The 26943-nt window shown below is 41.2% G+C and overlaps 1 protein-coding gene across 2 annotated transcripts in view; it reads left to right on the forward strand.

The window, feature by feature from the left end:
• Nucleotides 1-26943, forward strand: part of LRRC1 (leucine rich repeat containing 1) — a 126137-nt gene that overhangs the window by 27771 nt on the left and 71423 nt on the right. For both annotated transcript variants that reach the window (XM_029944477.1, XM_029944478.1), the window contains exon 2: nucleotides 18474-18591. In XM_029944477.1, the coding sequence (XP_029800337.1) occupies nucleotides 18474-18591 (118 nt within the window). The remainder of the gene's footprint in view (nucleotides 1-18473; nucleotides 18592-26943) is intronic.

Consider the following 26943-nt stretch of genomic DNA (forward strand, 5'->3'; position numbering starts at 1 on the left):
TCTATACTACAGTATACTTGAGGTCCATGCACCTGGGGACTTTCTAAACCAGTGTGCATTGACCCCACTGCAGGCTCAGAGTCTCTGAGGGTGGGGTCCCTGAATCTGATGCTTGTGTGGTAGACTCAGAACCGGTTTGCTGGGATAAGTGGGGGATAGGAGATGGGCCAGTTTGGGGGACCATAGACTAGATTGACTTTAAGCTATTATGAAATTTCTATTTTTATAATCTGTTGATCTACTTTCTGTGCTTTTATGGTGTATACCTTTTTATTGGCTGTGTTCTTTCACTTTCCTTCTCTAGTTATTGCTGGCTTCTACCCATTTGTAACTTACTGGCTAAGTGTCCTCAAGGAGTTTTCAAGCAGAGGGAGGGCATGCTCACAGTTCCCTTCCTTCTTCTTGCTCACCTGTGATGACTTTTCTGTTCATCTGGGGCTGCGACCCGCTCCGCCGACAGGGTGCCCGCATGCGTACCGTGTGCTTGCTCAGGCGTGATCTTCATGTCTCATCCTGGTTACACATCCATCTCTCTTTTGGACTCCTGATCACCACAGCTGGCCATTCCGTGTGCCTTTCGCACTCATCCTGAAGGGGCCACACTGTCTTCCAGACTAGAGCCTCATTTTGATTTAGGTTTAGGGTATGGGAGCACCTGGCCTTCCAAGGCAGCCTGAAACGATGTCCCACCACATCCTGACCCAAGATCACAAAAGCGGAGTAAAGAACCCTCAACCGTTGCCATGGGTAATACATTAAAAGCTTGTATTTGATAAAGTGCACTTTTCTGAAGGTGCACATATATACTCATGCTCCCACATTGAAGCCCGTGTCACGTTTGATTTGCTCCTCAGTTAGCAGATTTTTAACTCAAAGCAACTGTAAGGCAAATATGTGGGGCGAAGGGGAAATCATGCTTTATGCACATTTCAAGAACTGTTCACACTTTTCATCATTTTAATCCAGTGTTTCTCAACCTTATATTTTTTATCACCCTCTTGCTCCTCCCTTGCCCTTCACAGCAGCTTCTTTAGACATAATTTCTTTCTTTTTTTTTTTTAACTTTTTTAATGTTTATTTTATTTTTGAGAGAGAGAGAGAGAGAGAGCAAGTGAGCAAGTGTAGGGGAGGGGCAGAGAGAGAAGGAAACAGGCTCCAGGCACTGGGCTGATGTGGAGCTGGAACCCAGGAACCTCGCGATCAAGACCTGAGCTGAAGTCAGATGCTTAACTTGACTGAGCCACCCAGGCGCCTCTAAACATACTTTTTTTAATTGCATCTTCCATCATGAAATTTTAATACCACAGATGTACTGTGGATCACAAACCTTTGTGATAGCTAAAGCTTTTAAAATACGCTGCCGTTAATTTTCATCCTCTTGGGAGCTATATCACCTTGTAATGAATGCATGGTCTAACCCTGGCCCTATCTCAGGTAAGGTGTACTTTGGTGGTTCTAATATGCATCCAGGACTGAGACCCAGTGGCCAAAGCCAGTGTTCCTAAAACTTGCTTGATCAATCAGATCCCAGACCCTTCTACCTGAAGACGATGCATGAACAGGTCTGAGGTGGGACCCAGGAATCCATATGCTTAACAGTTGCCCCAGTAGTTCTTAAAATTTGAAGAGTTTGGTTCTCTCCATTCTGACACAAAGGCTACTTCCTCCCCCTCATTTTCCTGACTAGAACTTGTGGGTGTAGGGCTGGTGTTACTTACAGAGAACAGAAATGCCCTAAATATTAGAACTTGGAATTCATTTTCATTTAAAAAAAAAAACAGCTAAAATTGTGTTAGGCCACTTCGCTGGACAAATAGTTGCACACTGAATATTTACTGTCTAGCAGAACTGTGGTAGGTATTCTGAGGGACACAGTGGTATGAAGAATATGGTTTATAAAAACGGGCTTATTCATCTGGTGAAGGATGTCTGTACAGAATGCTTTGGAGAGGCAGTTTTAGTTTTGCCCAGGTGATTGGGTGAAAAGGCTTCTGAGAGGTTGTAGCATTTAAGGATGAGTCAGATGTTGATAGCCAGAAAAGGGTGTTTGGAACAGTAAAGGCATGATGAATAGCAAATGATTCACTGGAGCTACAACATGGGGTGTATGGTCTGTGGGTGTGGGAACTGAACTTGAAATGACCACTGGGGTAGTTGTGGGGCAGAAGGTAGACAGAACAGGATGTTGGCCTTTGCAGCAAGACAGGCCGGGTGTGAGGTGTGCTTTGTGTGCCATGTTTCCTTTCCAAAGTTCAGTTGGTGATTGCTTACTGCGTGGTTCTCTTGGTGGCTTGAGATCTAAGAAGAGACTTTACAAGCTATCAGAACCTGCAGAAATGTTGATGATGTATAGAATATGCCCAGGTTAAGGGATCCCTGAATATGAAATGAAGGAGTTTGTACTTCATTCTGGAACTAGTGGATAGCCCTTGGAAAGCTTTGAGAAGACATGTTTATACTGGTTAGGGGTCCAGTAGACTTACAGGCTTATCTGAAGGCTTAATCATGGCCTTTGGAACGTGGCGTTTGGAACCTAACCCATTTGAGTGTTGGAGGCTCTCAGTTTAAAGGCCAAGGAAAAGAAACATGGGTTAATTTGTGTTACCTGCTTTCCTTCTTCCTTTTTCATAAGTAGAATCAGAGACTGTTGGCACTGGAAGGAAGCCCAGAGATCTGGTTGAGTTCCTTTGCCGTCTTGCGCAGCGCCAGCCACAGGGCAGCACCGAACGGTTCTGAGCCAGGCAGGTCACCACCTGAGCTGCTGGCTGCCCAGCTGTCTCCGATGCGCACAACCCCTCTCGTGGTCAGGCCTCCTGGCTGTCCCCTCCCACCCTGCGTCAGGCCCACCCATAAGCCTTTACTTGCTTTGCACTCTCTAAGTTCCTAAACTTCCCCCAAATCCATATAGCCCTTCAGTGTAAGTTTTCGTTCACGTTTTTGCTTTATTTTTATTTTAATGAGTTGATTATGATTAATGATTTGATTTGATGAAACACTTGTTTTGAATTTACTTCCTGTGTTTGGATAGCAACTTGAGTACTTGGTAGAATGTGGGTTACAGGACTTGCTAACTAGTTATTAAGGTCTCTTCCTAAGGCTCTCTCAACTTTTGGTCCCAGCCATCTGTTGATTTGTGTGTATAATGTCTTTTTGTTTGTCGTCCTTCTCTGCTTTCAAAACTGAGGTAAGTCTTAAAATGTGGCAGCATGATTCTTGTCCAGCACTGAGCTCCATCCTAACAGTATTCTCCATAGATGGCAAGATTTATAATCGGATCTAAATGTCTTACATTTGAAGTCTTGTAACTTGGGTATCTACGGGAGTGAACTATGTGGTGGTGTAATAGCACTTGTAGTTGACATTTATTGAGCTTTTCTCATATGGCAGGTGCTGTTGTAAACACTGCACCTGTATTCATTCATATAATTATCGCTATAGTTCTGTGAGAGATAGATGCTGTTATTACCCCCTTTTAGAGATGAGGAAACTGAGGCATGGAGTGGTTAAGCAACTTCTTTGAGGTCAAACAGACAGATAGTAAATTCAGGAATTGGAATTACAGACCTTGGATTCGACAGTGCTTCTTTGCTCTACTGTTTACAATAGACAGGTGCACACTCCTGGGTAAACTGAGTCCAAGTATATAAACTCTCTGTGCTCTAGTTTCTTTATTTGTGAAATTAAAGTGTTTGCCTGGCTCACAGTTATAGGATTAAATTAGATTACGTGTGGGAAGTCCCCTGACCAGTATCTGGCACAGTAGAAGTATTTCTAACTATTTTAGAGCTGCTTTTGTGAAAAGTAAAGTGTTGGAAAGTTTTTGAAATTCGATTTTTCAAAGTCTACTCTCATCATGTAGTGTTTTAATTTTAAATTGCGTTATGCAATGTTTAGGAGATATGCTTTCTTAGAAGAAGTTTTTGATGGGTAATCTGTCAGGATTGCCATCCTGTGGAAGGTGCTTTCCAAGGGGAAAAGGAGGCAGTGGAACCCCGCTAGGGTCAGCCCCCATGGGTGCTGATGACAAGGTAAAATGAGCAACAACATGAACAAATGAATTCTGCATATCTGGGTAAGGAGCTAGACTCTGCTGGGAATAGGAGGCTGGGGCAGTGGGAGCATAGAAGTCTGGGACCACCGAAGTACCTCCGGACGGTGCCCTGACATGATATGGGGCATGGTTCATGGCATTTTGTCTGGGAGCTATTGCTTATTTCCTGGAAGTCCGAACTGGAGGATTGCTGCTCTCATTTTATTTTGGGATTCATGTTTGGGAGTATCCTTTAGGATGGCTATATTTCCTTTTTCTTGAATGTTTCTCTGATGATCTTTTTGGTTTCATGTCACAAGGAAAGATTTCTGACTCTGAGAATCACTCTTGAGATGATGCCCTGAATGAGTGAGTACTTTGTATGTAGTCTTTATTCCGAGGAACCAGCTGGTCAGCAATACAAGCACATTGCCAGCACTTCCTTGAAGAGCTTCGTCACAATGAATGAGCCATGTCTTAGACACATGCTGTGGTTAGCAAGTGGCATGGCTGCTTGTGTGGTCCACAGGCCACCACCCAGCATTGCTGTACATTCTTTGTTTTTTAATTTGTCTTTTTTAATGTTTATTTATTTTGAGAGAGAGAGAGAGAGAGCAAGTGAGCGAGCAGGCAGGGGTTGGGGCAGAGAAGGAAGAAGAGAAAGAGAGAATCCTAAGCAGGCTCCATGCTACCAGTGCAGAGCCCGATGTGGGGCTTGAACTCACGAACTGCAAGATCATCACCTGATCTGAGACTGAGTCAGATGCTTAACTGACTGAGCCACTCAGGCACCCCCCCTTTTTTTAATTGAGATGTATATTCTTATATTAAATGAGTGCTAAGAATGTCAGTTTGGCCTCTTACCAAATAAGAGGTAACTAGTAAAAGTAACATTTAAAGAATGTCAGAAAGATCAGTTTAAAGATGTGGCCCTGAGACCTTTGCCTTTCCCTCATCACAAAGAAAGCAGTCTTGTTAGAGTTCAGCATTTAATCAGATGTCACTGCAGACCATGGGAGTTGAGCAGACACTAATGGTTTCTCTTTTTCCTTAAACAGTAGGGCAATTCAGAAGGTTTTCAAAATTAGGCCTTGTGTTTGTGGTTCATCTGGATTAATATTAGAATTTAATATTTAGTTCAGTTTGTGGGACTAAAATGTGTCGATCAGCATGAGCCCTGTTTTGTTTTTGCTTGACTGTTTATGAGTTGCTAGGGAATCTACCCTCAGTTTTTTCCATCTTGCTTCTCACAACTGTTTTGGTCAGCCAGTAGGAAATAGTGTGAATTTAGTATGTGTGAGAAGTTTAAATCAGAGAGAGGGCTTGTGAAGATGCAAGGCTGCTCTTACAGGGGCTGTAAACACTTTGCAGTGCAAGCATATCGAGGGCGATACACTTTCACGCTAAAATTACTTAATCATACAACTTTAATCTTAAAATGTGATTCTAGAAAAGTCAAAATGTATGTCGTAGCTCATGTGTATTTACAATATGTAGAACATGTTTTGGGGCGAATCAAGCCCTTCTCCACTGTTAAATTCTGCAGTGATCAGTCTATTTCTAAATGCCGAAAGTCTGGTTAGGGCCCGCAGTGACTTTTTAGCCTATGCAAAGATCAAGTGCACATTTAAATCATTTGGGGTCATGTGAGACTTCCCTAAGTGTGCATCTGATGCTTGGATCATTTGTTCTTTCAGTGTCTGCTGGTTTCTACTGCTTGATGCTACACTCCCGCCTCCTTTGGAAAAGTACCTGGCAATTCCTTGAAACCAGCTCTCCAAAATAAATACAGTAACATCATGACTGCCACTGCAGGGCTACCACTTAACCCACGCAGCAGCTTGGTAGAGATGGGTTTGTGGCTGCAGTACCCCAAGTGCCGCCCTCCAGCCATCCAAGGTCTCCTGATAATGCTTTAAAACAGTTTGGTCATCTTCAGCATTACTGAGACTAAGAGACACAATTCTTCTCTTTCCCCTTATAATTTGTATGCGCTAAAAGTGCCGTCAAATGTTTCCTTAGTTCATGGGCCATTCTTGAATCATCAGACTCTGATAACTCAGATTAATTTTCTTTAATGTGATGGCAGTACCTGAATTGCCCCATTTCTTGCTTGCTATTTAGAAAGATCAAAGCTTACTAGGGAAGGTATTCATCTATTGCTTCAGGTGACGAAAAACATTAATAGGCAGTCCAAGATCCTATTCTTCTAAGGGCGCATCAGTGTTGCCCATCTTTATTCTTAGCTAAGCCTGTTACTTCAGAAGAACCGATTGTTGATCCACGTGCTGTTGTATTTTCTGAGAAAATCCAGAAACAATATTCCTAACATAATTTCTCTGAATAATCCATTCTGATGAGTGGGTTGCATGGCCAACCATAAAAAAGCCTAATTGACTTAAAAAAAATTTAACCTGAAGGGGCATAAGGTGACAAGAGGCATTTATTTTCTTTTCATAGCATCTTGAACCTCATTTATTTTCACTTTCTCCCTTGTAGTCCACATGTTTTGCATCAGCTCCTGGATGTTCCTTGAGAGTAAGGGCTACATCTTGTTTGAACATCTTTTTCTCCACTTAAAAACTCTACATAGGGGCACCTGTCTGGCTCAGTCAGCTAAGCAGCCAACTTTGGCTCAGGTCATGATCTCACAGTTCATGAGTTTGAGCCCCGCATCTGGCTCTGTGCTGACAGCTCAGAGCTTGGTGCCTGCTTCTGATTCTATGTCTCCCTCTCTCTCTGACTCTCCTCTGCTCACACTCTGTGTCTTTCTCTCTCAAAAATAAATAAAACATTAAAAAAAAAAACACCTCTGGATAAAGTAGGCACTGTGTGTGTGTGTGTGTGTGTGTGTGTGTGTGTGTGTGTGTGTGTAGTGCTTATTAATGCTGTTAGTTTGGATAACAAATTTTGTTGAATCCAAGACAGATTTTTCCACTAAACAAAATTTTATTCCATTTGAATCATGTAATGCTTTCCTGAGTACAATATGTGAAAAACTCAACCTTATTGAACATCCTGTGCCAAAATATAAGACCACTTTAAATAAACTTAATTGAACATCTGTTTGACTTCTTTTGGAAGAATTTTTTGACATGTAAACTGGTTTCAAGTTTTGCTTGAAGATACAGTTGGAGGAAAAACAACTCTTCCTTTAGATAAATAGAATCTTGAGCTTTTTGTGGTGTAAAACATCACCCAAAGATCGAATAATCCATTTAATTTAAATTCCTTTTTTCCCCCAGAAGATTTACCTTTTTAAAGTACTTTTTCCCATAAAATTCCTATTACATACAAGCAAAATAGAGATTATACTGTATGTACAATTTTATATTCTTTTTTGATAATCCTAGAACACATGTTTATATTTTTTAGATATTCTTCAGAAACATGACTTTTACATTTTGTATTGAAACATAATTAACATGCAATATTATATTAGTTTAGGTGTACAACACAGTGATCACCAATTGTCACCATATAACATTATTACAGTATTATTGACTATAGTCCCTATCTGCTGGTATTTTCATTCCTGTGACTTACTTATTTTATAACTGGAAGTTTGTACCTCTTAATCTCCTTCATGTCTTTCACTCTGCTTCTACCTGTCTCCCTCCTGGCAACCACCAGTTTGTTCTCTGAATTTAAGAGTCTGGTTTTTTTGGTTTGTTTGTTTTGTATTTTGGATTCACTTACATATAAGTGAAATCATATGGTATTTGTCTTTCTCTGCCTGACTTACCTCACTTAGCATAATACCCTCCAGGTCCACCGATGTTGTTGCAGATGACAAGATCTCATTCTTTTTCTGTGGCTGAGTAATATTCCTGTGTGTGTGTATGTGTACAAAACATCTTCTTTATCCATTCATCTACCTATAGACACTTAGGTTGGTTCCATCTCTTGGCTCTTGTAAATAATGCTGCAATAAATATAGGGTGCATATATTTTTTCATATTAAGTTTTTATTTGCTTTGGGTAAATACCCAGTAGTAAAATTACGGCCTCATATGGTATTTATAATTTTAATTTTTTGAGGAACCTCCCCACTGTTTTCCACAGTGGCTATGGAAACACTGCCCAAGGGTTCCTTTTTTTCCATTTCCTCACCAACACTTGTTGTTTCTTGTCTTTTTGATACTAGCCATTCTGATTGGTGTGGAGCCATATCTCATTGTGGTTTTGTTTTGCGTTTCCTTGATGACTAGTGATGTTGAGCATCTTTCCGTATGACTGTTAGTCATATAGATATCTTCTTTGGAAAAATGTCCATTCAGGTTGTCTGCCCATTTTTCAATCAATTTTTTAAAGTGTTGAATAAATTCTTTCTGTATTTTGGATATCAACTCTTTATTGGATACATCTTTGTAAATATCTTCTCCCATTCAGTAGGTTGCCTTTTTGTTTTGTTGATGATTTCCTTTGCTGTGCAAAAACTTTTGATTTTAGTGTCATCTCAAGGGAGAAACAAGATTTTAAATGGCCATATAATCATTCATTGCTTGAATTTACCATCTCATGCTTAATCTTTCTCCTGCGGTGTTTCAGGTTGATTTTTTTTTTCACTTTGCCATATCTGACCCTTCTCTGTGCTGAGCCAATCCTGCTCGGTCCAAGTCTTGTCAGTTCTCCATCTGTGCCATCAGCCTGCCCTTTCATGTCCTTGGCTTGTCCCCTCACCCAGGTTCTCAGTGCTCTTGTCCTTATTTATGCTGCTTTTAGTGTATGTGCTGCTGCAGCAAGCACTGGATACATTTTAATAATTTTAATAAAAGTTTTTCTTTCTATTATTGCAAATACCACTCCAAACCTTATCTATCCTTCTGATCATAGCACAACAAAGGAAATGTTGATTTTCAAAGTGATTCACACCCAAGCTGTTTTAATTATTGTTAGGACATCAGTATCGTTGTCAGGGTTCAGTAATGATTATAGCTTGATAATGCATAAAAGCACCTCAAAAACATGCACATATATTAACAAACGAGAGAGGATAAAATTATTAGTGGAACCCAGAAGATGGAAAAATTAGAGGAATATTTTAAGCAAAGTAAGTGTAAATATCTGTATTATAAATGCTCAAGTATACATGCTAACACCCAGTGGGAAACTAATTTGCTTCTGTGAAATTTGATTTACCTTTTAGGGCCCTGTGAGGACAAGATCCCACACCCTTTTCTTTGTTACATAAAGAAAGGGTACCTGTGCTGCTGAATCGCGAACCAGTTAAAAAAATTATGTTTTAGAACAGGAGACTTTTTTTCCTATGATCAGTTTCATTTATTTGGGCAAGAAGTATATTTCTTCCTGCTCAGATTATAGGGGACGTGGTTAGTTTTATTGAGGAATTCAACCTTTATCTCATTTCATATTTCTTAACTGTTACTAGCTCATGCAATAGTGCATGGATAGAAGCTTTCAATTTTGTGAATCAGTGTTTCAAATCCTTAAGTATTTGTGACTCTCTTTTGAATTCCATTCTATGTTTGTCTGAAAATGGTTTAAAAAAATTGAATTGCCAGTTGAATAGACAGTATTGTTAGTCATTTTTGAATTTTACCCGGACTGTCCTGGTACTGGGTGGTACCTTCCCCTATGCCCCCAAACAGGACTGAGCCTTTTTTCTTTATATGCCCTTTTGCTATATCATATTATAAACTTGTTTCAGATTTCTGTCCACTGCTCTCCCTGTCTTTGTCAGCCTTCCCCTTGCCTAAGGCTTTATCTTGAGTTACTGCTCCCTGCCCATGATCCTCTAGAAGTTGATTCATTTTCTTATCTGTCTAGATTGCTTTCCTTTTATGTCTACTCTTTTGGCTTGGATCTAAGGGGCAGCAACACCACTTATGTGCACTTACATGCTGGTTTCATTAGCATGCTCTTTCCTTTCCCTTTCAACTTATTAATCACGATGAAACACAGCTTCGGCACACTTTTACTCCGTTATCCCTTCCGTAGCCTAAACTCCCCCTTTCCCTGACTTTGTTTTACGTAGCTAATTAGAATATAGTTTCACAACTGTTTTTCGTTTGCCAGTTAGGTAATCTGAGCATTTTATTACTCTGTGATCCTCCAACATGATCGTGCTTTAGAATTTTCTGTAAAGAATGTTATTAAGTGGCAGCAGCATTTAGCAAAGCCACAAAATGTGGCTGAAACCTCAGTTTCCTTATCTGTTAACTGGAGATCAAAAACGTTACTCCATTGGTACCTATAAGGATTCAAGTAAATAAAGGTACCTGAGTGTCCCTCGCTTAATCTTTTATCACCAAAAGGGATTTCCTTCCTCACTGATGTCTGCCAGCTTTAGGAATGGTTTGATGTCTTGATTGAGGTAGAACTCATGTGCCATACAATTTCCCCCAAGTGCATGATCCAATGGTTTCTAGTATATTCACAGAGTTGTGCAGCTGTTACCACAATTTGTTTTAGAATGTTCTTCTCACCCCAAGAGAAACCCCATACCCATTAGCAGTCATTCACCATTTCCTAGGCAACCACTAATCTACTTTTTGCAATTTTATGCATTTTTAACCTCATGCTTATTGTATTGTGTGCTAATAGGATTTTCATTTTTCTTAAGGTACACTGAAAGTATTTTGAAGTGCAATCCTATAACTTTTAGAGTTTGAAAGAGTCCTTCAATCATTTGATACTTCTTTTTGCAGGGGACACAGTGATGCACCTGGGCACATTCCTGTTCTATACCTGTTTACCAAAACACGCTTAAAAAAAAAAAAGTCTTATTAACACTTCATCAGAAGTCCTTATTTTTGAGAATTTGCTAAAACTCTTTCAAATTCAAATTCTAGATGTGAGATATGATTATTTGCATTCTCTGTTTTAGACAACTGATCCTGTCACTATTCTGTGAATACTTTTTTGGGCTTTTTCCTTTATCTGTAAATTTCTCAAGTATCAAAAATCATATCTTAGCCAAAGTTTGTGCAGTATATTGTTATATTTCCTGTTTAAATTTTCTTTAGGAACATCATTACTCTGTGATCAAGCATAGAATTTTCTAGGATAATGTATTTAGTTTTACATGTTTGTCTGTGGCATACGTGAGTGTCCTACATATTTTGTGGTAAACCACCTAATCTGTATGATTTTGCTCATTCCATGTCTCTTTCAATGAGATTTTTGCCACTCTTTCCATCTATTGGTACAGACTAATTCTCCAATCTCCTGGGAAAAAGGACAGCCTGCAGACTTTAAGGTCCAGGCCCCAAGAGTCCTTGTAGACTCTTTCTTTGCCCCTTTTGAATTCAACTTGGAGACGTTCATGTAGGGAAGCCACTGTGTCATCAGGCAGAGGAAGAGGCTGTGTGCAGAACAGGGATTCCAGCTGACAGCTGGCAGTAATTGCCAGACCATCGGAGTCAGGCCAGGGTGGATCCTCCAGCCTCTCCGACCCTGCAGTGTGTAGTTGCATGAGTGAGCTCAGATGACAGCGGTGGAGGGACTGCCCACCCAACCCACAGAATGTGAGAAATTAAAAAAAATGTTTTGGAATTTGCGTGGCTTGTTACGCAGCAAAAGTTAACTGGTACGTATAGGTATCAGCATTTTGGCAATGTTGAGTTGATTAATTCAATCCATGTAAAGTCCTTAACTTACTGCCAAGAACAGAGAACCCCTTAAGAGAGGTTGCTTGCTCTATCATATTGGCTATAGCATTATCATTGCTAATGTCATTTTGATCACTATCATCATTTTATTTCTCCTCTCCTTCTGATATAATGTCGTTGCTTTTCATTAGTATGAGAAATTAAAGAATTTGATGCCCTTGGTGCTAATTGTCTAGTATTTTCCTTCCTGATTAGTACGTGGTTTAAAACTTTAAAAACTACTCTTATTGTAGGGGTCCCTGGGCCGTATAGTTGGTTAAGCGTTCGACTCTTGATTTCAGCTTAGGTCATGATCTCGTGATTTGTGAAATTGACCCCGTGTGGAGCTCTGTGCTGACAGGATGGAGGCTGCTTGGGATTCTCTCTCTCTTTCTCTCTCTCTCTCTCTCTATCTCTATCTCTACCCCTCCGCTTGTTTGTGCATGTGCATGCTGTCTCTTTCCTCTTCAATAAACTAAAAAAATATTCTTTTTGTAAAATAAAACGGATATATAGCAAAGTGCATAAGGTATAATGTAAAGCTCATAACAAATTATAGAATGAACATTTGTAACTGACACTCAGGTTAAGACATTGAGCGTTGCTTGGACTCCAGAAACCTATTGCATACTCTTCCTGATCCCATCTTCTGCTTTACACCTATATGTAGCCAGCTGCTAGTCTGATTTCTAAAAATTGCTTCTTTGCTTTTCTTTATAGATGTTACCACCTCTGTGTGCATCTCTAAACAAAATAGTATAGTTTTGGTGATTTTTCATCTTTATATAAGTGGAATAATATAGTATACATTTTTTTGTGTTTAGCTTCATTTGCTAAATATTATTTCTAAGATTCTTTCCTCTAATGACTTAATAGTAACTTTCATTTTCATTGCTATGTAGAATTTCATTATAAGAATATACTTCTATTAGATCTAGTGTTGATGTGTATTTGAGTTATTTATAGTTTGGGGCAATTACAAATAATTCTGTCAAATACATTCTTTTATGTAGTCTGGAATAATAGAATTTTTAAAAAATAGTTGATAGGAATTGAATTTCTGGGTAATAAAGTTATAGTCCCTTTTATAAATCTCATAGAAAGAATATTGCTAGATGATACGGGCCCTTGAACAACATGGGGATTGTGAGTACTACCTCACCCCACCCCCATAGCAGTCAGAAATCTGTTTACAACTTGGACTCTCCCAAACCTTGACTACTAATAGCATACTATTGACTGGAGGACTTACTGATAACATAAACAGTCAGTTAACATGTGTTTGGCATGTTGTATGTATTACATACTATAGTCTTCGAATAAAGAAAACTAGAGAAAATTGTTAAGAAAATCATAAGGAAGAGAAAATCCATTTATAATGTTGTACTGTGTTTATAGGGAAAAATGCAGTTCAAACCTTGTATTGTTCAAGGGTCAACTATGTCCTATAACATAATCTTTACCATATCTTTACTATGTCTTTTACCATATCTTTATCAAGAAGGTTGGCCAAAAAGGCAGTTCAGATCACAGGGGACAGGAGTAGGTCTGTGATGCGAGTTATGTGGCATGAAAAGGGGCCACCGTTTAGTTGAAGGGTTAGAATGCACCCAGAAGGGAAATCTTTGAGTCAGTTTGGTGTCATTATAGCTGGAGTCAAACAGTTTTTCAGAATTTTAATAACTTTCTCTTTTTTTAAAAGTTTATTTATTTTGAGAGAGACAGAAATAGTGCCAGTGGGGGAGGGGCAGAGAGAGGAGGAGAGAATTCCAAGCAGGTTCCACACTGTCAGCTCAGAGCCTGATGTGAGGCTCGAATTCAGGAGCCATGAAATCATGACCTGAGCTGAAACCAAAGTCAGCTGAGCCACCCAAGCACCCCCAGGAGTTTAAGAGCATTTTTTACACTGTTGTCTTCCAGGTGAATCTGTAACAATGATTTAAGCTTACCCTGTGGAAGAGTAATTTGGGCAATGGGGGGACAATTGACTGATCCTTGGCCACATATTACTTAAAAGGGACATAGCTGTTTTAGGACAGAGAGTTCCCATGTCCCTTTCTAAGAGGAAGGGAGGTACTAACACTCTGCCAAAAGAGAAGGAAAAAGAACCTTGTGAAAATGGGGAATGGGAAAGGAAACATGCTGTTCAGCTAAATTAAAGACTCTGCATCCACTAACAGCCAGGGTGGCTGAACGAAGGCTGTGGTGTGGCCTAACAAGCCAAGCGGCTTGGGTTCCTTTGCATGTAATTGTACACAGTGTCCTCCAACGCGGGCCAGGGTGCTGTAATCAGACATGGTACAGTCGAAGAATAGTGTCTGTGTGCTGCGTCACATGATCACGCTGCGCTGCAGCTCCCTGCCAGGACAGCGACACGAATTGTTCTGCCTGTGCCCTGGCTCATGTCAAGAGGAGGCAGAAGGGCTTAGAGTCCGGTGGGTTTTTCCCCCGGACTGTCTGAGGAGGTAGAAAACCTGAGGATTTAATAGTCTTAGTGGCATGGTGTTGGTTTTATAAGAAAATAGTTAAAGCATTTGGATGCCAAATTAAGATCCCATCGGGGTAATGAGGGAAGGATTTAGAAATTACTGTTTTCATTTTGGGATCCTGTCAGATGGGGTTGTTACTACATTTGGTATGTGCTTCTTAGGTTGAATAAAGTGGTGTTTGTGACAGGCTCTCTTTGAGGATGCCTTTAATATGCAGAACAAAACTTAAATTTGCCTGCTGCTATGATGTATACTGGATGTGGGGATTTGTAAGCTGTTGTTTCCCCAGATGTAAAACGAACTTATTATTCGCTGCAGATCTAAGTACCTTAGTGACTTGATTTCTTGTATTATTTCTGAATGGTCCCTGAATGTATGGAATTGGTGATGGTTTTATGCTGTTGCGGTTCTATCTTTCCTGGAGAATAAAGTGAGCTCTTCATGCTTGAGTGAACACATTGATGCATTATGAAACTGTCAGACTCTTTGAACAATTGGCATAAGCTCAATTATTCAAATATGTGACTCTTTTGAATGGCTTTTGTGTCCGCTAATGCTTTCGTACAACCAGTATAAAGAGATTTCAATACCTTTCCTTAAGAAATTAATTCTCAACTGTATGATTAAAGAAATCCACAGGATTAGTTCTTTCATTGAGCACTTCCATTATCATGTATAGCTAATTGGTAGTAGTGTCTATTTGCTGAGATTCATAGTTCATTTTATTTAAAACCGTCTTTGTTTTTTGTTAAAACATAAAGTTGTTTGTGCATTTTCCTTATCTCCTAAAATAACTTTTCTTTGTGTGTTTCCTTCCTGTCAGCATGCACACATGCTTTTTTACAGTATACCTGCAATTTTTTAAAAAATTATACTGCATTGTCAATCTTTTTAAGTTCTGTGGTCTTTATAGTAATTATTTTTGTCACTTACTCAATATTAAATTATTTAATAACATGCTGATCATTTCCCTTATTTGATATATATATATTTTCTGGTTTTCCCTTTTCACTGATAAGGCAGACATATTGTGCCTTATAGCTCATTTTTCTTATTTTCAGTTACTGTGTATTACTAGGACATATGCTCAAAAGTATCATTATTATGTCAGTGGACTTGAAAACTTATGTTCTATGTATTGCCCAATTGCTTTCCAAATGACAGTGCCTTCTTTTTGATTATATCAGTATATAGTCCCTAGAGCTTATTAAATGTTAGCATCCTTCAGAATTATCACTTGGGGCAGCCTGTAATCTTAGAGACTTTTTCCTTTGGAAACTTAATTTCTTATTTTAGCAAAGTAGTATATGCAAATAGGTTTTGTTTTTTTTAAAATTCAATGAGCTTCATAATGTGACAATGAAGAACACTAGCCTCTTGCCCTTCCTGTCCCCAGCCCAGTTTCTGACTCTTGAGAACCCTCAGCTCCTGGCTCTTTCCACTGTTGTCTGCCCCCACATTGCTAAGCTTGCTTTTAGTTTGGTTTTTTTTTTTCACTTTCTAGGTATCTTTTGATTTCTTGATATGGAAGATGAGACGTTAGTGCTTATGGTTTCTTCTCCATCCTCTCAGTATTGGCATAACATAAATTTTGCTTTAATCAATATGTGGATTGCTCATAAGCAATAAGTATTGCTCATAACCCAGTCTTACATTTATATTATGAATATGTAAGAATACTTTATATTTTTCTTTTCTTGCTTAGTTTGGTTTCTGTTTCTAATTTATCAACAAACAAATCTTGAATTGTTCAAACACAGCAGATGATCCCACAGATGTGCGTTTTCCCCTCAAAAATCTTTCTTCTGGGAACCTCCCTGTGGTCTGCACTGTGGGCTGGTCGCTCAGGGACTAGCTGCCCAGCTGGCACATTAGACGTTCCTTCACTGTTCTATCCTGGGAACTTTTGTTTCTCTCTGTTTTGTTGAGTTCCTGATTTCTCCGTCTCTGATCCGCCTCCTTTGAGATTTATGCTTATATTTCACGGGCTCCTGAAGTACAAGGAAGAGACATTTTTTGGAGACCATGCATGTCTAAAAAATGTCTTTATTTTGTCATTGTACTTGATTGATGGCTTGGTTGGGTATGTAATTTTAGGTTGGGAACAATGTTTTCTTGGAATTTTGAAGGCATTGCTCCATGACCGTCTTACTTTCAAGGCTGCTGTGGAGTCCAGCACCTTGCTGATTCCCAGGTCTTTGTTATAACCCCCACCCCCCACCTCCTGGTCTCTGGAAGATTTTGGAATCTTGTTTTTGGCATTCGGAGACTTTATGTTTCCTGGTATTCTTACATGTCTCTGTCATTCATTTTATTGGCCATGTGGAAGACTCATCCTAACCGGAAGATGCAGTCTCCTGTTTTTTTCTTTGGAATGCCTGTTAATTGGATATCATATCTTGTAGACCAGTCCTTGAATTGCCCTGCCTTTTCTTTTATTCTTTTTTTATTCTACTTTCTGAGGGATCTTGTTAACTTTATTTTTCGCTTCTTTTATTAATGCTACAATTTTTTAAATTTCTAAAAGCTTATTTCTTCTTCACAGCTTGCTTTTTATGGTATCATGTTGCTTCATTTTCTCTTATTTCTCTGAGGGTATTAATTATATTTTTTGGTTGATGAATTTTTTTCTCTGCCCCACATCATATTTGTTTCATATTTGAAGCGTGGGAACATGGGTACTTTCTGGCACTGGGGGCTTTCCTCAAGTGTCTGGAGAACCTTGGCTTTGTTTAAATGAAAGATCTGGGAGTGCCTGCATGGCTCATTTGCTTGAATGTCAGACTCTTTGTTTTGTTTTAATGTTTTTTTATTATTTTTGAGAGAGAGACAGAGAGATGGAGCATGAGCAGGGGAAGGGCAGAGAGAGAGGGAAACACAGAATCCGAAGCAGGCTCCAGGCTCTGAGCGCTCATCACAGAGCCTGATGTGGGACTCGAACTCATGAACTATGAGATCATGACCTAAGCTGAAGTGGGACACTCAACCAGCTGAGCCAACCAGGCACCCGCAGCATCAGACTCTTGCTTTCTGCTCGGGTCATGATCCCAGGGTCATGGGACAGAGCCCCACATCAGGCTCCTGCTGAATATGGAGTCTACTTAAGACTCTCTTTCCATTTGCCCCTCTCCCCTACTTGTGCTCTCAAACAAACAAAAAAAATCAAAAAAACCCCCAAAAAACCGGTCCCACAAACATGAAAGACAGACAGACAGAAAGGTTGATTCAGACACTTGAAGGGGGAAAAAAAAAAGATAGTTGGAAGCTCTTTGTGCATGGGCGGGGCTTGTAACATGGGAATTTTCTATACTGTACTATACTTGTGTCCCTAGGGTCTGTTCTCATGCCTGGGAGCCTAACTTTGGGAAGGGAGAGGGGATCTCATAGAGCTTTGACTGAGTCCCTCTGTTTCTGTAGGGTGCCAGGCCCCTGCCCTCAGCTGTGCTTAGAGTCAGTTCTTTTAGAGGGGAAATTTCCGGTCTCCTCCCTGGCTATTCAGAGTACTGAAGAGGATATGGGGATCTAACTGTTCTTTAGTTCTCCTTCCTTCAGAGTCACCTGGACCTAATTTCCTATGGACTCCCCACTCCACAGGCTTGGATTTCAGTGTTGTTTGGATTCTTTTATTAGTTCCCATTGGTTCATCTGTTTTCTGACTTTAAGGATTTTGTGGCATGTCTAGTTTGCTTCTTGTCCTTTCTCATTTTTAATTGTCTTCATGCATTTATTTCATATTTTTATATTTATATCCATTTCTGCATAAATTCTTTCAATGTCATTTTAGTACAGTTTTAAAGGGTGTGGGGAGAAAAGGCATGTGCTCAGTGTGCCCTGGTTAATGGGACTATGCAGACTCTGCTTTTGATTGGTCAAAAACAGTTTTTTCCCTTTGTGGGATATTTATAAACTCTCTGATGCACAGTCATTCCTGCTAAAAAGGTCTTTTAAAGTATTTTATTCTAATTTTTATGTAAATTTATTTGACAACACAGATTGACTATCCTTTTCTATAAGCAGAAAGTGTGACCACCTACTGGATAGTTTAAAGGAGTAATTACCATTCTCACTGAGCGACTTACTCATTTTTAAAAACTTTTCAGATAACTGTAGATTGATAGGAAGTTGCGAAAAGAGTACAGAGCTGTCTTTGTACCCAGTTTATCCCAGTGGTGGACTACCTGACTAGTACGTGACTATACTTAAATATCAAAGTCAGGACGTTGACATTGGTACAATCCTCACTCACTTTTAAAAGACATAATTGTTTTAAATTTCATATGGGGCAGAAAGTGTACATTGCAAATATATGTGAGACCCATGTGAAACTATTTTGTCTTTCAGCAATTTTTCCAGCTAGTCAAATTACGAAAGCTTGGACTTAGTGATAATGAAATTCAGCGGCTCCCTCCAGAAATAGCAAACTTCATGCAGCTGGTGGAACTTGATGTGTCCCGGAATGGTAAGAAAAAGATCCCACTTGAATTGTCCATTTGTCTCTTCTGGTGCTGGGGGCAGTTTTTAGTAAATGTAGCTGGATAAATGCTGTTGGAGTTGCTTTTTCTTATGGTTATGGAAAAAAAGCTCTGTGTGAATTTGGAGGACCAAGAATGTTTAATAGCACAGTTTTTAGATGATTTTCTCAAAGTAGGTTCAGAGTCTGATTCAGGGAGCAGGAGAGTGGACTGGGCAGTCATAATACCCAGCCCCCTCGTGTTACTGATGGGGGGGGGGGGCGGGGGGGGGCGCTGAGAGCTATTGGTTCTGTCATTGGCCCCGTGCTCAGAAGCTGCTGAGGGGAGGGACAGCGTCCCGGGGGAAGGGTGGCTTCTCCTCTGTGGCCCGCTGCGGGCTGCAGGCGGCGTGCTCCGGTGAGACGCTGTCTCCCTCCAGTGAACAGAGTAGCTTGCTGACCAGCGTCGTCAAGTCAGGCTGATTATTGCTAATTAGGCCCCTGATGATTCTGGGCACTGGGGTTTGTGTGGTTTATTTTGTGAGTTTATTTTGATTTCCAGATTTCCCTGGAATGATGAAGTGCTTCCTTTTTATTGAACATTCTCATAGGGTATTTCTATCCCATTTAACCTTTCACTTTTAAGTGGATACCCTGGTTTAACCTTGTGGATTATAGCCTGGTCAGCGCTGGTGGAGTGGGCCGGGGCCCCTGCCAGTGATGGCAGATGTGATTAATTACTTAGAGTTCATGTGGCAGTTCCCAGGGGTCCTGTCTTTCTTTAGTGGTGGAATTCAGTCCTTGCAAAGACTCTGGTGTAATTTCCTCAGGATGGGCCCTGGCGTGCTCTGAATTATTTATACAAACAATGATCCTTTCCCTTCAGATTTCTCTCGGCGAGCTTCAGATCTGGATCCTTCATTCTCATGTCTTCCACAGAAACCACAGGCTCAGATTCAATATTATCGTGGGTCATTGTTATAAGACAGCAGTGAAGATCAGTACTTGATTGAAAATGTAGTCAAGAAAAAATTATTTTACCCTTTACTTTTAACAGCTGTTCAATTTTTTGTCATCCATCAGATCCCATGAATTGGAAACAGTCCTTAGGCCAGACCACATGTTCTTGACATAGACTCTACTTTTATTTTTCTTGAAAATTCTTTCTTAGCTTGAAGGTAATGGAAAAGGTGAAAAAAATCTTATCTTTCGGACTGGCTTATTGGGTTGCAGAGGACCCAGATCTGCTTAGGTAAAGAGTGTTTGATTTTGAGGGGGCAGGTGGAGCCAACGCTCCGAAAGCATTGGCCTGGAGCTGGCATCCGCCCCAAGGTAGGAGTTTCGTGGCCTTTGTCTTACGGTGTGTCTGCTCCTGTTGGGAGCTGCCCTGTTCTCCCCTCCCCGCTGACCTGCTCTCTTGGAACCGGCCCCTCCAGCACCTTTCCATGCACTTCTTGGCGTCTAACCCTTCCGGGGCATTTGTTCGCCAGTGACAAATTTCTAAGTGAGGAATGGTGGGCCCAGCTCATACTTTTTTATTTTTTTAATTTATTTTTTTAATGTTTATTTTTGAGAGAGAGAGAGAGAGTACGTATGCGAGAGGGAGCATGAATAGGGGAGGGGCAGAGCAAGGGAGACACAGAATCTGAAGCAGGCTCCAGGCTGTCAGCATGGAGCCTGCTGCGGGGCTCGAACCCATAGACCCTGAGATCATGACCTGAGCGAAGTTGGATGCTCAACCAACTGAGCCACCCAGGCGCCCGCTCCAGCTCATTTTTTTAAGCCAAGTATAAGCCATAAGCTCTAGGTCATAGGACACCCTAATGTATGGCTCCCTGGAGACAGGGATGGCAAGTAGTGCAAAGCTTGGTTCTGCCGTTCACAGATACAGCTTCCCTTACTCCTGAGTATGGAATGGGGCAGGCATGAGGCCAGAATTGCTGCTAAGATATCTTATATCACATTTATTTAAATTATATATAATTGGGGCAGCCTGCATGGCTCAGTCGGTTGAGCGTCCGACTTCAGCTCAGGTCACGATCTTGTGGTTTGTGGATTTGAGCCGTGCGTCGGGCTGTGTGCTGACAGCTCAGCGCCTGGAGCCTGCTTCGGATTCTGTGTCCCCCCCTTCCTGCCCCTCTCCTGTTCTCTCTCAAAAATAAACATTAAAAATCTAATAAAGTGTATATAATTGAAACCGCTGTTCCTTGTCTCAGCAATTATCTGTTACAAAGAATTGCTAGCAATTAATTCTGCAAGGAAGCAGTGACTTAGGAACGTGGCCACTGAAATCACACAATCTAAAGAAATAAAAGAGCAGTTTTGAAATTAGCATTAGAAAAGTTTTACCACTCTTCCCATCTGCAGTTTCTTTTCATTCTTAGCTAGGAAGAAGGACTACATGCTTCCTCTCATGTATCCCTTTATACCTTCCAGCATGTTGATGAAACAAACTAGACTTTTATGGAAGTCGGTGTCAGGACACAGAATGCAGTTTCCTTTCCTTCTGCAGGTGCTGGGAATTCTGTGAAGGACCCTACAGATGCTGTCACCTTATCAGGCTTATTTACAAGTGCTGAGGGGAGGGGCGCCTGGGTGGCTCCTCAATTAAGCATCTGACTCTTGATTTTGGCTCAGGTCCCAATCTCAGGTTTGTAGGGTTTTTTTTTTATTAAAAAATGTTTAATTTTTCTAATTTATTTTTGAGAGACAGCGTGAGCAGGGAGGGTCAGAGAGAGAAGGAGACACAGAATCAGAAGCAGGCTCCAGTCTCGGAGCTAGATGTCAGCACGGAGCCTGACGCAGGGCCTGAACCCACAAACCGTGAGATCATGACCTGAGCTGAAGCCGGACGCTTAGCCGACTGAGCCACCCAGGTGCCCCTCAGGTTTGTAGTTTGAGCTCCATGTCTGGCTCTGTGCTGACAGCATGGAGCCTATTTGGGATTCTTTCTCCCTTTCTCTATGCCTCTCCCCTGCTGCTCATGTGCACACGCGCGTGCGCACGCGCACACACACACACATACATTCTCTCTGTCTCTCAAAATAAACAGTAAAAAAAAAATGCTGAGGGGAGTTAACCTCCCCCTTCCCCTGTTGGCAGAGGCTTGCTGTGGCTCAGTAGCATGGGTGTGTGTGTATTGTGTCTGTGGATGTGTAGGCGGAGGGACAGTGTGGAGGAGGGTAGCAGGCAGAGTTCTGGGCTTTCTTTGAGGCTGTGAGAAAAACTGAGATGACAGAGCAGAACAAGGTCACTATTTCATTTCACCAACAGGAACATGGGTCTTAAGCTATTTCCAGGTCAGGCAAATCTCACTGTTCCATCTCTTTTTTTTTTTTTTTTTTTTTGCAGATTAAATCACATTCATGTGAATTTCCTAGGCAACCGAGTAGGTAAATAAAAGTTGTGAAGTCTCTAGCCTGAGCGGCAGTGTGATAACCCCTGCTTTGTTTGGATGCAGGCATTTGTAAGGGTTTGCCTGTTGGAGGCTCTAGTTTTCTGTGGCTCCAGCTGAGGCTGCCCTCCATGATCGGGGAGGCTGTTTTTTGAGTCCTTCCCCAGTCCTTGAACTGTAGCAGGTCCACAGCAGGACTCTCAGTGTCATGGTAGGCTCTTTGCTGGCTTCCTCAGTCCTGATTTTCCAGAGAGCATTGCTTGGCCATGGATGAAGGCAGGCTGTTGGTATCAGACCACTCGAGTCCCTGGATCGGTGCTTGTCAGACTTCAGCATGCAGTGGATTTTGTTAACCTGCGGATTCTGATGCAGTGCGTCTGGAACGGGGCTAGAGAGTCTGCATTGCTAGAAGCCCCCAGGGGCTGCCAGCCCTGCTGATCCACCAAACACGCTGAGTGGCAGGATCCACAAGCCCACTCCTAACGTTCCTTCAACAGCTTACTGTGGTTATGAGCGTGCCTTTGCTCTGGTCCCAGTAGCCCTGCGCCTTCTCACATGGAAGGTGTAAACCTTCAGGATATTCCTGGTGAAAAGGTAAGATGCTGTTCCTGGCCTAAGCTCATGTTGGCCTTTCAGTCCAGGAGCAAAATTAGGTGTGTCCTGGTGTTCCTTAGGTCAAGTGAAGGAGAAAAGACCAGTTTTGTGTTTGTCTCCAGAAAAATGAGGGGGAGAGGTTTTCACAGGCTTGTGTCCTATGCCAGGAAGAACTGGCAAGACCTCTAAACCCTGATTTTGTGGCTTTGTTCTCTGATATTTCAGGCATAAAGTCAAGGGGATCGTGTGTCGTGTTAGAAATGAGACGAGTGAGCCTAGGAAGGAGGAGCGGTGCTTGTAGGTTATATACGGTGTGGAGACTTGTTCTGGGATAAAAGGAGGGAGAGGCTTGGGATGAGCACAGTTTTGCCCCCCAAATGGCTGGACGTGGTTGGCAGGCAGGACTCGGGGTGGGGCCACTCAGCACCTGGCCGAATGTGGACAGTGTTGGGCTGTGTCCTGTGAAGGAGTGGGGACAAGCCATGGCTTCCATACAACCCCGGTGAGAGGCGAGGAAAGTGACACATTTCTCATGTCCTAACAGTGGATTATTTTTTTAATGAGGCAAATAACTAAAATAAACTTGGGGTAAGAGAAACTAGGTATTTCCCTTGACCACAAAGGATGACCGAAGTGTATAAATTGGTATCTGAATATGGTGTTACAATGCCTAAAGAAAGTGTAAGGCCCTGATTTAAGGTCTGGAGCAGTTTTCTGTGGTAAAATGCTTCATGCCTGTTTCCCGTGCTCACTGATCCTTATTTGTCCGGGGGAAACAACCTCTGGATATGTAAGACAAGGTTTGACTCCATGGTGCTATCTTTGCTGTCCAGGAATCTGAGCCCAACTTTGTTAATGCATCGTGAGTCCTGCCTGATGGGTTAGTAGTGTGAATTTTAGAGCCTATTCTGTTATTTGACATACATCACAGTACTATATCATTATCCATTTAGTTCAGTTTTCCCCGAGTGTAAGGCCTATCCCACTGGTACTGCTAGAGACATTGTAAGTGGTGCCACATAACAGCAGTTTTTAATATCGAGTCATGGTGAGTAAGTTAGCATTTAAAAAAATTATTCCTTTTGGATTGCCTTCTGTAGAACATAACACTACGTTATATTTATCATCACATTTATCTTCTGTACCTGGGCTTATTAGTTTCTATCCATGATAGTGGCTTAAAGAAAGTTGCTTCCTTTAGAAATAAATCTCACTCAGATTTGAAGAGGTGGTTTAAGAGAACCAGTTAAACACCAAAGAACACAGGTGCTCTACCAGCATGGCCATCATTGTGAAGGTGGCATTGAGGTCCCCCTGGTTAGGATGGGCCGCTTAGGCCAAAGAGCCCATAGATTTATTTCGCTTCTCGGGCAAGTCATACTGCATACAGAGAGCCACACCAGCGTCCACACACCCTGGCTCAGTACTTCGCAGACTTGAGTTAGCAAAAATCTAAAGGATAGTTTTGGTACAAATCGTCACGTTCACCAGGACAGTACTTCAGGGTGAGCAGACCGACAGCCTGTCTACCAGTATGCATCTTCGTCCCACGAAATCTAGAGGCTAGACTGATGAAATGCACGGTCCCTTGTCCTCTGTCCAGCCACAAGACGCTGATCCGTGTCTGTGGTCTGTGGCTGTGGGTTTGTTTAATGAAATCCAAAACCCATTTTGAAGCCTCCCGAAATGACCTTGAATAACATCAAGCCTTGGTGCTTCTGAGTATGCCCTGAAAAGAGCTCTTTCTGGCAAGTAATACAGCCAGTGTGCCTTAAAAGTCTTCCTACTTAATTGTGAACAGTTAGCCTTTTTTCGGTAATGACTACACACACCCACACCACAAGTGTGCGGAGGCCAGTTTTACCCATGCAGACTTCAGACTTGCCACAGTCGAGCCATTGTTCTCTCTTTTCTCACCACCTAATGTGGGCCCAAGTTTAGCTCTCTGTTTAGCTCTATTACCTGCTCCAGTGGCTGGATTTCGTACCGGCACCGGTGACATCCCACCAAGGGGGACCCCAGGGGCCGCTCTGCCTTGTGTCTGGAGTGCTAGGCCCTCTCTAGACCAGAGATCACTGTTTTGCCTCTGCGCGAACTGCCACTCCCTGCCATGAGCCCGTCCTCTGTCTTAGCTTGTCCCTTTGCTTTTGTTAGGTAGAAGGGTTAATACAGAGAAAAGTAGAATTGACTTTTCCTCATGTTCTGATGCCAGATAATAATAATTATTTGTAAAGCAGAGGTGGAAAGAATTAGGCTTCTGTGATATTTCTAATCACCTTAGCATGCTACAATAACACCCCACCCCCACCCCAGGGAGCATTGTCGTGATGTGAAGATGTATAGAAACCATTTCAAACGCTGAAAAAACTGAAATAAACTTTACAAATAGGTCCCTTCCCCAATTTGGGACGATAAAGAAACATCAATGATATTTTAGCAAATAAAACTGAAAATCCATCACATTTAATGTTATACATTGGTAAATCAGAAGGGAAATTCTTAGAACATTGCCTTCACTCAAAATGTTTTTGGCACTCTTTCAGAATTTGAAGTGTATAATTTTCCATATCCTTAGACCAGTAGTTTCACTTTTTAGTGTGGATTGGTTTTTAAAACCAGCCAGACATTATTTAATGCCACCTTAGGTAAGTAAGCCAGGCCACTGGCAGGCTTATGTTACTCCACATCTGCTTCACATGCAGTCTCAGAAGGGTTGCAGAAAAATTCTGATCAATTGAAACAGCTCTGGAAACCATGTATTAACTACCGAAGGGCAGGCACATCTTTAAATGTATTTTCCGGTATACCTGTTTTTAGAGTACAAAGACAAGGCTTAGACTTCATGACCATGCATCTTCTAAGTATCCAGGATTGCTGCAGGCACATGGTTAGCACTTCTCCTCCAGTATTAGCTGCCTTAAAATAAAATCTGAGCTTGCCTTGTACATTATGTGTAAACCATTACAGAGATCTGCTGTACAGTGATTCGATTAGTGAAATGAAGTCTGAATATTATGTATTTTCATATTCAGATAATCAGAAAGCAAACTTTTGATACTATAGATCCCTTTTGATGGCCATATTTGACACTTTTTGCATTTTTCCCCTTAACCTTTCTCCAGAATATCCTTTTTGCTCTCATCTCAAAGGGTTTCCCTAGGTTGCCTGCCTTGCACTCGCTTTGCCAGAATGTGTGGACAAGGAAATTATTGCTATTTGTTATGGTAATATAACTTAATTTCCAGTTACCGGGAAAGTTGTAACTTTCCCAAATAAGTTGTAGGTTTATATAACTTTCTGTCTTGCCTTTTTTTTTTTATTAGCAGGTTTTTAACAGAGATGGTAACCTTTGCATTTGAGAACACCACCTCTGAATATATTTTTTAGGTCAGCGAGCTCTTTGGTTAGTTCCAGGTTCTCTGAATTCTTTGTCTACCTTCCTCCCTGGTCCCCTGCCCACTTCATTCATTCACTCAGTCTTTAAATGCTCTTCTCTGTGTTAGATGCCGCATTTTCCCAACACAATGGTAGATTTACATAGAGCTAAGTTAGGCAGAGTTAGAGAAGCAAAATTAATTGTTTTAAAAAAAAAATGGTTTCCCCTGTAATAAAACAAAACTCCAACATGTGGGATAACGGTTTCTCTTCACTTTTTAATTAGGCAATTTATGTAGGCATCGCTTTGACAGTTTCCAGCTCTGAAAGTGATTGCAAGTGAGCGGCCATATTACTTCATTTTGATTTTGATTTTGAGGTCACCTACTTTGTCATGTGAATATGCCTCGAGCCAAGTGATGCTGAGCCTCTGGGCAGCTGAAGGCTGGAAGGCGTCTCTGTGTCAGGATGGTGACAGCAGCATGCTGCTCTGAATGTGAGCGGTGCTCTAGCTTATTAAACTGGAAAGACACAACTTAGGAAGGGGTGAAGGATCCCAGAAGGAGAAAGTGAATGAGGAGCAGTACTGGGAACTGCAGCTTGAGGATTATATATAGAAATCATTTGGTTTTTAAATTAGCTTTATAAGTGTTGAATACATCTTCAACCTAAGGCATCTGAGCAAAGTTAATAAAGAATTTTGATTCAGAATTATTTTTCAGTTTGAAAAAGGCTTGGACCCTGGCCTCTTTTTTTTTTAATGTTTACTCTTATCATCTATAGCCCATAATTATTATTATTTTCTTCAAGTAAAATTTATTGAGTACCTACTGTATTTATCTAAGGTTCTTCGCCTTATTCTTCCCTCCCGTAAGGAAGTAAATCTACAACAAACATGTGAGGAACAGCACATAACATCTGTTACACTGTTATATAAATAAAGTGCTGGGGCCAGCAGAGAGGTGTCAGTAACTGGAACTGATTTGAAAGACGCTTGA

Source organism: Suricata suricatta, chromosome 7 (genome assembly GCF_006229205.1).
Source record: "Suricata suricatta isolate VVHF042 chromosome 7, meerkat_22Aug2017_6uvM2_HiC, whole genome shotgun sequence".
Classification (NCBI taxonomy): domain Eukaryota; kingdom Metazoa; phylum Chordata; class Mammalia; order Carnivora; family Herpestidae; genus Suricata; species Suricata suricatta.